Genomic DNA, 13589 nt, shown 5'->3' with positions numbered 1-13589 from the left:
AAGGTCTGTACCAAATTGAATGTCAGTCCATGCAATAGTCGTTGAGCTACAGCAGAGGAAAAGTCAAGGAATTACAAAAGTCAATAGACTGTATCCTCTAGGGACAATGAATGTATGTACAACATGATTATGTCAATCCACCCAATCACTGTTGAGATATTTCACTCTGAACCAAAGTGTGGGACCAACCAACATTGCCCTGCTTAGAGTCCTGCTGCTGTGTGGTTGGCTAAGAATTCTACACATAGTGGCTTTAACCTTTTAAATAATGTTCCTATGTGGTTTTGTGCTGCGGTTAGGACGCCTTGCAGTGGCTGGAGGGCTACACGCCAGCGGACCTGATCATTGCGGAGCTGAAAGGCAGCTCCAACTCTCTGTGGACCATCAGTCCACCAAGCAGAAAGAACCTCATAAATATGTTGGATAGCGAGGACGAATTCCCCATCACTGTGTCCTGGTCCGTGCAAAGGTACACCTCCCTCATTTTGTCCATTCACCATATACGCTTGTATCTGCCAATGTAACAAGAAAGTGGATGAATTATGACCCATAGTCAGTGAGCATCACAAAGTATAACTAAAAAGGGGAAAAAAGGGGATTCATGCCTCTCCCACTCAATATAATATTAAATCATAACACACATTATTTGATGACACTTTACCAGGTCATGCCGAACATTTGGCTCATAGGATTACAAGACGTCTTAAAATCCAGTAAAATATACAATCACTTGCACTAAAAAAAGGTCCCACAGGAGTATGAATTATCTCTCAGGAATTGATGTTGTGAAAATGATTTGGTCGTGCACTTTATAGAGGAGGCTGATACACAGACTGGTGTATGGCCAAATCAATTAATCATATGCATGTAATAATCAATCAATATTTCAATAATAATAATTTTAAAAAATAACAGGGTGAGATGACTATCTTCTTAACTTCAGTTTCCAAAGAAACCTTAAAAAAGTCAACAATATTTCAATTAATGTCTGTATGTTTTTCCTCTTGTTGTAAGAAACCAAACTTTTGGTGCCAAGGCTGAAACAGCGTCAGGAAAACGAGGGGCAGTTCTTGAATCAGACACAAAGAAGCAACTCATTGCGCTCCTAAATGGGACGACAAGCAACTCACGCGTGTGAGTATATCAGCTGCTTACTCTCTTCTTTGCACTTTTCCAATGTGATGTGATAATCAGAAGCTGTCAGTCACAGACAGCATACTCTCCTACTCTTTTTGACATGTTGTCATTTAAATAAAGCTTTACCATACCATAATATAAAACCCAGAGTCTTTTAACAAAAAAAAGATAGATTTTTTACTGTTATGCTCCAACACTATTGAGCGACTAAGTAACATAATCTGTTTTCTGCTGCAGTAACAGCCTCTCTTCCTTTGCAGGATCCTAAAAGAAATCTTCCCTCGTTTTATTCGAGCCCCCAGTGACTCAGATGCCAAGCCTGTTCTTCATCTTTTAAAAGGTGAACGTCTCCATCTTTATTACTGTATAGATTGGAATGACTGACTTTTTGCATAGTTGTTACTTGATTTGGTGACAGCAAAGGAAACTCAAGAGCCTCTATTTAAAATAAAAATTTCACTTTTCAATAAATTGACACCTTTTCTTAAAGGGCTTATAGGAATAGAAAGTGTTGAGTCATCTTGTACATTTATTTAAAGCCACTATGTTTAGGCTAGCAGTATCAAAAATGAATGCATATCTGCACATAATGGCTTTAACAAATTAATTAAATATTGTGTTGTTTTTTCCAAAATGGATACATAATGTTTATAAATAAGTCTGACATTAGTTATATATTTCAATTTCCTGAAATTTCTTATTTATATTTAATTATACACTTGTTAAGCTTCCCTGTTTACCAAAAATGATTTGTTACCGGGGATGGGAGATAGGGTTTGATTTGCATTTTTATCAGTTTTATTCAGAATAAATTACATAATTTTTTCCTTTATCTTTGTAGATAACAAGATGTTAGACATAACCTTGACACTGGAGCGAGCTCAGAACGTTTTGGATCAGATCCAGGAATGGTGGGTCGTCGACCAGATGGAGCGCGGCCCGATAACAAAGAACAAGTTTGATAGAGGCCTGGAGCTCTACGTATTCAGCGACCAAGTCAGCCCGCCCAGTTTGGGCTTTCTGGCTGGATATGGGTATGTGGTGATACTTGGTGATTTAAAAGGAAAAAGAAAAAAAAGATTTGTCCTGCTTTGGTATTTTAGTGAAATGTCTGTGTTTTGCATTTTAGTCATTATCCAAAGCTGTGCAACCAGTGGGCATCTAGGGCTCTAGTGATTATTCACCTTATTCACATGGTGATTTGAGTTTACACGCGTTGAGGTAGAAACTTCGTTTGTCAAGTGTCACGAGCTAAAAAGGTTTAGAACCACTTATCTTAAAGATTGGCATGTATATAGAAAATACAGACTTAAAATTTTCGTTTAATTGGAGCATAAGTGTTAGCAAATTAACAAATTTGCTAACACAAGCAAATAATCAGCCTCTTACTCTTTCACACTTACAATCCTGTTGTTCTCTCAGCACATATGAATCATAGTAACAAGACCGGCTTGAAACATGTAGTGGCAACCCAACATGACTCTAGTTCCTAAGCAGATGAGCTGTTGATGGATGGTTTGTCGAGAAGTGATGACCTGCGCAAAACTTCCAGACATTTTCATTCATGTTTAAAACCGTGGTGTTGTTGGGCTTCATCTCACATAGACTGAGAGAAAATTCCAGAGTTTGTCAAAAAGATCTTGACACCCAGGTAAACTTACTGGACATTTTCCAGTAAAGTAAGTCTTGTGATAACGACTAAACCAACTGCAATGGCAACTGAGCAAACTCCATCTGCGGCTGAAGGCGTGAGATGCAGCTAAAAGGCCATTGTACAAACTACTATTTCACAGGTCAATAATGAACTTTTTAAGTTTCTGGTCAGAGGTTACAATATAGAATTTAGGGTGAAATAAAAGAAACACTGGAGTACTTTTATAACCCTTTCTACCTGTAACTACAAGAGTTTATACAGTACATGGACAGTATATCTTATGTCTCCTGCATAAAGGAATTGTTAATAAGTTCGACTGGCACCAAAAAATCTAAATAGTAACACTTTTTCACAAAATAACCTCTAATATGTGCCGGGAACTATGATACAGAAGAGTCAAAGAGTATCTGATGTGATGATATTTTACTAATGATGCCTGTAGGGGCCCTCCTGTTGGATTAGCAGTTTGAGAGATGTACACTGTACTTGCAGTACTCTCCTGTGGGTGCAAATCTGGCTCACAGCCTTTGCATGCCATCTACTAGCTAGAGAAGTAACATTTTGAGAAATCCACATCCTACACATTGTCTAATTTCCTTTCTCTCTAACCTGTCTAGCATCATGGGCTTGTATGCCTCCGTGGTTCTGGTCATCGGCAAGTTTGTGCGCGAGTTTTTCAGCGGCATTTCCCACACCATCATGTTCGAGGAGCTGCCCAACGTGGACCGCATCCTCAAGCTGTGCACCGACATCTTCCTGGTCCGAGAGACAGGGGAGCTGGACCTGGAGGAGGACATGTATGCCAAACTCATCTTCCTCTACCGCTCTCCAGAGACTATGATCAAGTGGACCAGAGAGAAAACTCAGTGAAACTCAGTGAGGGGACGGTAACCAATGAAGGTCAAAACTTTTTGGACAGGAGGCACTCTGTTGGTGTGAGCAGCTATTTAGAGCCGATTTACCTACTGAGGGAGCACAAAGTCAGCTGGCCACCAACTCTGTCTTCTTCAACTTAGCTCCACACTAAAACACTTGAGTTATAAACTGGTATTTTCTACTATTTACTGATGAAAAACAAAAATTGCAGTCACATTATTAACAATTGAGGACGGATTTGCCGGTGCTGTATTTATCTTGCCAAACCTGGCTCAGTTTGGCATCCAGTGGATAAAATAAGCAGCTGGTGTCCAGTTGGAGACTGAGAAATCTTTTAGCACAATTTTCCTAAGTTAGAAAAAGTCTTATCGCTAACATAAAGGTATGTTTTTAAACACAAATGCCCAGAACCCTCAATACTCTTAATGCCTGACTCTAACATTTTCACAGTCACATGGTAGGCGGATGGAATGGCTGCAACATTAATCTTTAAGGGCTTCCCTCCAAAAAATAAGTGCACAATAATGACCACATGAGCAAAATATCATATTTTCTCCCAACTGGAATGTTTGGACTGTGGGACTGTGCAATACTGAGCTCTCATTCCTCAAAATTTTTAAAGGATGTGGACCGAGGAAAAAAGGCCGGTTTTGACCAAGAAACATGAACATACTTTTTTTTTTTTTAAGGTCAGAGGCCACATGGGAGCCTCTTGAGAGACACAGCACACAAAAAACAGACAATCTTTACTTGCCTTATTTTGTTTGTATGAAAAGAACTGTTATCAACTACATACATATCTTTCTCAGGAAGAGCTGTTTTCACAGATAATAATTGTATGAGTTATATGTTACAATATGTAGGCTTTGATGGATCTAAAAGAATATGAGATGTAGAAAAGATGAGAACTATTTAAATGGCATGAAATTTAATGTGGATATTGTTCAGATGGACTGATACCGAGTATATTTACTGCACAGGGAAAAACTGTTTAAGGCTTTATTAAGAAAGTACATTTGTCGCTGTGGACTGTTTTCCTCACAGAGATTAGTCGCCAGTCACCCATGTTCTGAATCATCTATTGGCTAGAGTCGAGACCAGCAGAGGGCTGTTTTTGAATCAGGGTAACGTGCATTGGGTGGTAGATTCTTGCACATCACTTGTGAACCTCTTAACTGTTTTTAACATTCATATTCATGAACACCGTGGAGCCTTGTGTGCATCCAGTCATCAAAGAAGAAACAAGCAGACACAAAAAGGTTCCTCACATGAAGGGCTGAAACATTAAGCCCTTTGCTCCAAACTATGCATTAAGGGACATTGTAGCATGATAGAAAAACATTATTTCCATGACTATATTTCATTACGTGTACATACAAGTTTAAGGGGGACAGGTCACGGTGAAATGAAATGTGAAATTGTACCTGTATGTTAAGGCAATGTTAAGGTATGATAAAGGTCTAGAGATCTGCAAATAAAACATCTGGAAAGGTGTCGAGTTCTGCATTCAACTGCTGTTGCTTGTGGAGGACTGAGTGAGCAGGTAGATAATCTGTCAACCGTGTTTCAACAGGACACCACCACTAACCAAACCTGCTGCATTAACCCTATTTCTTGAACTTATACTTTATTTTTCACTTTAACTTTAACCAGTTTCTTGGGCAGTAAAGGAGAATAATATGAAGAAACCCATGTGCAAAGGGGGATATAAGTAATGGAATTTGTAGTGTGTTGGAGGTACATTAAATCAATGTGGCCGACTATGTATATACTTGCATGCATATTTGCAATGTGTGTAGGTGTTTGATAAGGAAAGGGGAAAAGAAAGGAATTATTAAAAAATATATGACATGTAAATAGTGTAGAATGGGTTGGGTTACATTGACAGGACAGACTTGGAAATTGGAAACTTGGAAATTTTGTGTATGTTTTTCCTAGATCTTATTAGGTTCCCAAACTTTTTGAATCCATATGTTGTATAAGGAGGGGGGAGTCAGGTTTCAACCACCTAATTGTGATACAATTAATAAGGGACACTCATAGGTATTGTAACAAATGGATTTTTCCCTCAAGGCCTTGTAAAAAGGACACCTCAGCTCTATTTTATATTATTTAAAGTGGTGAACTGCTGTACAATGTCAGCTCACACATCACCCGATCTAATTAAGTCTTTCTTAAATGCTGTACACGTTACTTTAAGCAACACTTTGGGTAATAACCCACACGAGGAACAGTTTAGCATTTTTATTTTCACCAATGGCACAGTTTATGTACGTACACTCAAGTCCAGTCTTGATCTTGCTAATGCACGGAAGCATCACAGATAATGAGAGGGCATCACAAAAGTAGCATGAATGTGTATGCATTAAATATCGCTTAACAGGAAGAGCATTAGCCTCATTAAAGCTAAATAGGTCTTGGGAGGCTACACAGTCATTACATGTCTGTCAGAGGCCATTTTGGGCCAGACGTCTGCAGCCGCTGTTCACTAAGATGGAAAATCTGTCCACTAACTCATTTAAGAAAATGCACAGAAACCATAAAATGCCACACAATGGAACTGTTTACTGATGCATGTGCAACGTTTTGAGATATGCTCTTGAGGAATATACAAGAAGTGGGCAACAGCACAAATAAAAAATGTTAATCCCTTTATCACCTTTAGTTACGTGGTATCCAAATAATTTTAAGTAGCATGTAAATGATATTGTCCCCAATAGTGCTTCTCACATTTGAGCGATGAACTAAATCATAAATACACTAATTCAGCTTCAAAGAGGAAATGAATAGAGGGAATTGGAAATAAAGACACAGCCATGACTATGTTTTAGTTTAAGGTGGAAGAGAACACACACACACACCTCAAAAACTACAATTGGCTACAAGCTGCGCCATCAGGAATTGTACTTTTTCTTGATAACTTGAATAAGTGCTATTCATAGCTTTGATTTACCATTGCATTATTCCAAACATGCATTTACAAACTGATTGCATATTGTTCCGGTAACATTTTCAACAGGCTGCAGCCATGAATACTGAATAATTTAACTCTGTACAAATAAACACCTATACACTGACAAACTCATTAAACATATTTAGAGTATTTCTGATTATACCTATAGCACTCTTAGGACTCAACGACAAGAGCAAAATGTACAGCTTCACGTAATTGAACATTTACATACAACAGGCTTCCATACATTATTGAACATTGAAGATTTTTCATTACACTGAGGATCCACCTCAAGGAAACACAAATTAAAAAGGCTGCTTGAACTTGGGTCGACTCCTATGCAACCCCAACTGTTGTTTTTTTTAAAGTAGCTTTTTTCTTCTTTCTTGCACACTAAACAGCCACACATCTGGGCTTCAGAGCTCAAAGAATTTGTCAAGGTTTTTAACTTGTACACAGAGGGTGTAGTGGTGGAGCAGCAGATGGGTAGTGTCGGCACTCTGGAGACTCCAGGCTAACACAGCCCTCCCTCATAATCATCCTCATCCTCGGCGGCGGCTGGCGCCCCACTAGCACCGCCTTGTGGAGCAGCAGCAGCCTTCTTTTTCTTTCCTCCTCCTCCAGGTACCCTCAGGGAAATGGCCAGCTTGGCGTACTGTAAGGCACCGGGGAATAAAATGAGTCATCAGATCTCTTTACTCAGATTTTAAAGACCCTGAAAACGTATTTTCTCAATCAGTTTCTTCCTTCAGTTTTACATTCAGTTCTTATGCACCACATATCTAAAACAAACTCCCAGAAAACTGCAGGTCTGCCACAACTCTCTCTTCTTTTAAATCAAGGCTGAAGACCTTCCTTTTTTAGGCTGCCTTTCTTTAAATAATTGTTCATTTATTATACTGCACTGTAACTTTTATTCTCATTTTTATCTGTTTAGATTTTTTATTGTTTTTAACTGCTCTGAAATGTTTTATTTAAAGCACCTTGAATTGCCCTGTTGCTGAGATAGATAGACACACACACACACACACACACAGCTGCCTTGCCTTACATGAACACAGGTTTTTCAGAAAATATATATACATACATACATACATACATACATACATACAGTGAGGAAAATAAGTATTTGAACACCCTGCTATTTTGCAAGTTCTCCCACTTAGAAATCATGGAGGGGTCTGAAATTGTCATCGTAGGTGCATGTCCACTGTGAGAGACAATCTAAAATAAAAAATCCTGAAATCACAATGTATGATTTTTTAACTATTTGTATGATACAGCTGCAAATAAGTATTTGAACACCTGAGAAAATCAATGTTAATATTTGGTACAGTAGCCTTTGTTTGCAAGTACAGAGGTCAAACGTTTCCTGTAGTTTTTCACCAAGTTTGCACACACTGCAGGAGGGATTTTGGCCCACTCCTCCACACAGATCTTCTCTAGATCAGTCAGGTTTCTGGGCTGTCGCTGAGAAACACGGAGTTTGAGCTCCCTCCAAAGATTCTCTATTGGGTTTAGGTCTGGAGACTGGCTAAGCCACGCCATAACCTTGATATGCTTCTTACAGAGCCACTCCTTGGTTATCCTGGCTGTGTGCTTCGGGTCATTGTCATGTTGGAAGACCCAGCCTCGACCCATCTTCGATGCTCTAACTGAGGGAAGGAGGTTGTTCCCCAAAATCTCGCAATACATGGCCCCAGTCATCCTCTCCTTAATACAGTGCAGTCGCCCTGTCCCATGTGCAGAAAAACACCCCCAAAGCATGATGCCACCACTCCCATGCTTCACAGTAGGGATGGTGTTCTTGGGATGGTACTCATCATTCTTCTTCCTCCAAACACGGTTAGTGGAATTATGACCAAAAAGTTCTATTTTGGTCTCATCTGACCACATGACTTTCTCCCACGACTCCACTGGATCATCCAAATGGTCATTGGCAAACTTAAGACGGGCCTTGACATGTGCTGGTTTAAGCAGGGGAACCTTCCGTGCCATGCATGATTTCAAACCATGACATCTTAGTGTATTACCAACAGTAACCTTGGAAACGGTGGTCCCAGCTCTTTTCAGGTCATTGACCAGCTCCTCCCGTGTAGTTCTGGGCTGATTTCTCACCTTTCTTAGGATCATTGAGACCCCACGAGGTGAGATCTTGCATGGAGCCCCAGTCCGAGGGAGATTGACGGTCATGTTTAGCTTCTTCCATTTTCTAATGATTGCTCCAACAGTGGACCTTTTTTCACCAAGCTGCTTGGCAATTTCCCCGTAGCCCTTTCCAGCCTTGTGGAGGTGTACAATTTTGTCTCTAGTGTCTTTGGACAGCTCTTTGGTCTTGACATGTTAGTAGTTGGATTCTTACTGATTGTATGGGGTGGACAGGTGTCTTTATGCAGCTAACGACTTCAAACAGGTGCATCTAATTTAGGATAATAAATGGAGTGGAGGGGGACATTTTAAAGGCAGACTAACAGGTCTTTGAGGGTCAGAATTCTAGCTGATAGACAGGTGTTCAAATACTTACTTGCAGCTGTATCATACAAATAAATAGTTAAAAGATCATCTATTGTGATTTCTGATTTTTTTTTTTTTAGATTATGTCTCTCACAGTGGACATGCAACTACGATGACAATTTCAGACCCCTCCATGATTTCCAAGTGGGAGAACTTGCAAAATAGCAGGGTGTTCAAATACTTATTTTCCTCACTGTGTGTGTGTGTGTATATATATATATATATATATATATATATATATATATATATATATATATATATATATATACACACACACACACACACATATGCGTCAACAGTACTCACGTCATTGTCCATGTACTTCAGTAAAGGTGAGTTGCACACACGGTAGACCTGGTCCTCGTCCTGCTCGTCGTAGCCCTGCAGTAGTGTCTCCATGGCAACGCTATCTTCGCTTCCACTGTAGCCTGGCAAACTGGTGGAGACCAAGCAGCACTTCATGTAATGATGCTCAGTTTCAAGTGGCAGAAGCGTTACATCATGAACGTGAGGTAATATCAAACTCCCAAGAGAGCCTTTGCATACGAAACTATATCAATTTTTTTGGGGGCTTTTACGCCTTTCATTCTTCACAGGACAGCTAGGTGAGAAAGGGGAGAGAGAGGGGGGAAGACATGCAGGAAATATGTCACAGGTCAGATTCGGACCCTGGACCTCTGTGTCGAAGGCATAAACCTCTCAGTATATGTGCGCCTGCTCTACCACTGAACCAACCCGGCCACGCATACGACCAACTTTTGACTATAAAGCAGAAAAGGTTTCCTGTTTGACTGCAGAAAATCAGTTGTCAGCTGGTGTAGTTTTAATGCCTTGCCCAAAGAAAGTCTGGTTCCTTGTAGTTCCAGAAATGAGTGTGATAAAAAAAAAAAACATACCTGTAACTTTCTCTGACACATTTATCAGCTGCAACGAAGTCCCCTCTGTGAAGATGAACCAGCACTTGAGCAGTTGTTTTCTAAAGAATGAAAAGCGCAGAGCAACATGTATGATCAATATGCATATATGTTTTATTCTATTTTGATATGTTTCCATTCATAGGAGGTCAGAGGTGAGGGTTAGCAACAGAACAGCCCCTAAACAGCTGGTAGGACATCCAGCCTGCTGCTGATATTTTCCCTTTTTACTATTATTAATGATTCACCTTATGAAACCAAATCAAAAATGAATTTATCCTACTAACAATTACGGCCACAGAACTCCACAATCATCCAAAATGTTCAATATGTTTAGTTAATACTGAAATAGTAGTGCTGTGTTTACACTGCTGGGGCATATTGATTAACTGAGGGCAACACAGGTTTCAGGTCAACTTCTATACCACCACAGTACGACACCACAACATTGCCTAACTGGTAAATTTAATCCTAGCTGACTGTGGTAACATATTAAGTTTGATAAAAGTGCACAGAGAATTTAATGACATAAAAACAACAGTAACCCACCTTGAAGCACATGGGGAAGTTCTCAATCTCTTTGTACATGTTCTTCTCTTTCTGCAGCGCGACTGATGCTTCATCCAACCTGGTGAGAAAGACAAGAACACAGCGAGGAATGATGAGGAGCAGGTACCGTAGTTCAACATTATTTATAGAGACAGCTTTGGGACTGTTGTGTCCATTTGTCAAAGTGGCAGGTGAATATTTAAAATAGCAAATAACAGCTTTAACACCTTTATTTGTGGGAGAGATCTTAGTGATTTTACGAAGAAAAGACCTCTTTCAGCTTTCTACATCAGCATTTCAACAGGACAGCTATAACTGATCCTGTGTTTTATCACAAAAAAAAAAAACACCACCTACAATTTGGCACCACAGGTGACTGTCCCCTCCACCTTAGCTTTATTTCCTTTACCTTCTTAGCCTGACCAGAAGTCTGGAGGCTTTCCCCAGCAGTTCAACTGCCTGACGCAGGCGGTCCTCATTCTACAAAAAGAAAACATGAATGTATATAAGCAAAAAGTAATAAAATCATCAATCAGCATCAATTCAATGATTTATTCAGGTTTTGTTAGAAGATTAATTTCACCTCAAACACGCCAGCTGCCTTCTGATACAGGTCCACAGCTTTCTCTAGATTTAAAGGCTCTATCAGTCTGGTGAATAATAAAAGAAGATGTTTTTAGATTAAAGAAAAGTCTAAATCTTTTTCACCTAGAGCTAGCCTTGCACTGCATCCGTATTCCCTGCATCCGTATTAGTGGCAGGATTTTAATCAGAACTAAAAGGTACAGTACAGTGTCACATAATAAGACTAACAGCTAACATTTGAGATATTTAAGTTTAACCTAAGGTCAAACTTCCTTAGTGTAGATAAATGAGAGGATATTTTTTTACTTTCCAGCCCGGTCCAGAGCCATGGCGGCAGTGTCAGGAGTCCCATTCTCCATGTACATCATACAGGCTTTCTCTATGTACTGGATGGCCTCTGGCATCTTCTTTTGTTCCTGTTGCAATGCAAACACAGCAGAGTTACATTTCTGCTGCAGATGTTTTACTTACATCTACCTGTTAATGACTTTAATGTTTAATCTGCAATCACCTTCATCATCATACCCGCCTGTTCAATAGCCCTGAGGAAATATGGAAGAGAGTTTGAATAAAATAAGTGTTTGTTTGCTGCTGACTTAATACTGGGGTTATAACACAAGATACTTACTTTGCAGCATGAAAAAGCCTGTAGGACAAGTTAAGGAAATTACAAAAACAGACAGCAGTATAATGTCATGCAACTGTGGACAGACTACAGAGAGGATACGTCTTGTTTTCTGTGTGATATTCAGCTTCCTTGAGGTAAGCATCTTTCGCTTGCTCGTACTGCTTCGCATTCTTGAAGCACACGGCTTAATAACACATAGACAGTTAGTTAGCGTTAAAAATGTGGGATATTTGTTAAATGATTACTTCATATTAAAGAATAACATTAATTGTAGGTTACCTGCTTTGGCGTATTCTGACGCAGCACTGTCAAAATCAGGCTTCCACTTTGTCAGACCGGTCTTTAAGCTACAAAAACATCAGAATGATGAGCAAACTATAAACGGCTGCACGATCATGCCATTGACAATTACAGAAGAATACAAAATGGTGGCCCATCTTTGTATAATAAATCCACCTATAATGAACTGACGATGCCGAAATAATGTCATTTATGTCGCATAACCCCTGGTGAAAATACCACAGTGGCCTTTACAGCTAATGTTAGCTAACATCATAAGTAACACACTGCTGCTTCCTGTGAAGGAAAGAAACGAGATTATTTATCGTAACTCACCATTTTTCAGCCTTAGCTATGTGCTCATGAGCTTCGTTAATTTTCTGAGCAGCCATGCTGTTAAGTTACTTGATGAGGTATAACGAATTTGTTATCGATAAATAGCTATGGATGAGGTTTCGTCGATGTTTGGATTACAGAACTCCTTCTCGGGTGGAACGTCATCCGATGTCGCAGGCTACGGGTGCCGCCAAAGACAAAGTACACCACGAATGCGAAACACTGGCTGCAGTGATTTGTGTTTATATTAAGCTATATAAATACAATGTAACTGACCCAACCTAATTATTAACTATAAGGCTATATAAATAAAATATAACGGACCCAACCTAATTATTAACTATGAGACAGAATTACTTGCCCGCTTTGTCTTGAAAACAGTGCCGTGGAAGAAGTACAAAAGTAGCAATACTACAGCCTAAATATACTCCTAAAGTCCTGCATTTTAACTTACTCAAGTAAAAGTATTAGCATCATCACATGTGTACGTTGCATTAATGTTGTAGCTGGTAAAGCTTTACCAACTTTCTTTATTGCTGGGTATAATAAATCAAAATGTATTAGTTTTATATTTTGTATAATCTACAAAGTAACTAGTAACGTTAACTAAAACTGCCAAATAAATGTAGCGCAGTAAAAAGTACAATATAGATTGTGATGTATTTGGTAGCGATGCTGTAATGTTGTGTGGAAAGGAATCCGCCGACACTGTTTCTTGATTATAAAGGTTTATTTACATCAAAGAAATCAGCATCAATTGACAAGCTCTGAAGAGCTTGGAGAGGACCTGTTTTCCCAATTCTCCAGTGGTCCTCTGACTTTCTTTGTTTGAACATGGTATATATTCTATAATGTGTGTAACATAGATGGGGGAGGAAACAATACTTTGACCAACGGCCATCATCCTTTTGGAACCAAGCCAACAAGGGCATCCCTAATTCTAGTGATCCACTGATAACGCTTTCCAGATGTTTCCAGAGAAGTGTCCAGCGAATGTAGGCTAAAATTCATACGAATTTCTTTGTTACCAAAAACTTAAGACAAAGTTTATAAAAAGTCCGTTAGAAGTCCAGATACTACAAGATATATAGATATTCCAGTACACAAAAACTGCACAAAGTGAAAAGAACTGGCACATTGGTGCCCAGCCTGAATGGCTCGTGA

General features: G+C 39.3%; 2 protein-coding genes across 5 annotated transcripts in view; one reads left to right on the top strand and one right to left on the bottom strand.

Moving 5' to 3' along the window:
- The window catches only part of piezo2b (piezo-type mechanosensitive ion channel component 2b), an 84192-nt gene extending 79027 nt beyond the window's left edge, over positions 1-5165 (top strand). For all 4 annotated transcript variants that reach the window (XM_028593357.1, XM_028593358.1, XM_028593356.1 and 1 more), the window contains 5 exons: positions 300-469; positions 1015-1134; positions 1398-1477; positions 1979-2171; positions 3409-5165. In XM_028593357.1, the coding sequence (XP_028449158.1) occupies positions 300-469; positions 1015-1134; positions 1398-1477; positions 1979-2171; positions 3409-3661 (816 nt within the window). In that variant the 3' untranslated portion in view covers positions 3662-5165. The remainder of the gene's footprint in view (positions 1-299; positions 470-1014; positions 1135-1397; positions 1478-1978; positions 2172-3408) is intronic.
- Positions 5166-5896: 731 nt separating this feature from the next.
- Positions 5897-12636, bottom strand: napgb (N-ethylmaleimide-sensitive factor attachment protein, gamma b). Its single transcript, XM_028593360.1, has 12 exons — positions 12426-12636; positions 12090-12157; positions 11910-11994; positions 11811-11828; positions 11694-11724; positions 11489-11598; positions 11181-11247; positions 11007-11077; positions 10598-10676; positions 10031-10110; positions 9441-9570; positions 5897-7275 (listed from the first exon to the last, which is right to left on the bottom strand). The coding sequence occupies exons 1-12, from the start codon at positions 12479-12481 to the stop codon at positions 7135-7137; spliced, it is 936 nt and encodes a 311-aa protein (XP_028449161.1). The 5' UTR covers positions 12482-12636; the 3' UTR covers positions 5897-7134.
- Positions 12637-13589: the final 953 nt, after the last annotated feature.

The sequence above is a fragment of the Perca flavescens genome, chromosome 12 (assembly GCF_004354835.1).
Source record: "Perca flavescens isolate YP-PL-M2 chromosome 12, PFLA_1.0, whole genome shotgun sequence".
NCBI lineage: Eukaryota > Metazoa > Chordata > Actinopteri > Perciformes > Percidae > Perca > Perca flavescens.
This window is presented reverse-complemented; position numbering and strand designations above follow the sequence as displayed.

Coding starts and splice junctions, on each gene's coding strand:
- napgb (XM_028593360.1), bottom strand. CDS start 12,481: ATGGCTGCTCAGAAAATTAACGAAGCTCATGAGCACATAGCTAAGGCT. Junction 11,248..11,488: donor GCTCTGGACCGGGCTGGAAA/GTAAAAAAATAT, acceptor ATTATTCACCAG/ACTGATAGAGCCTTTAAATC. Junction 7,276..9,440: donor TGAAGTACATGGACAATGAC/GTGAGTACTGTT, acceptor GGTGCCTTACAG/TACGCCAAGCTGGCCATTTC.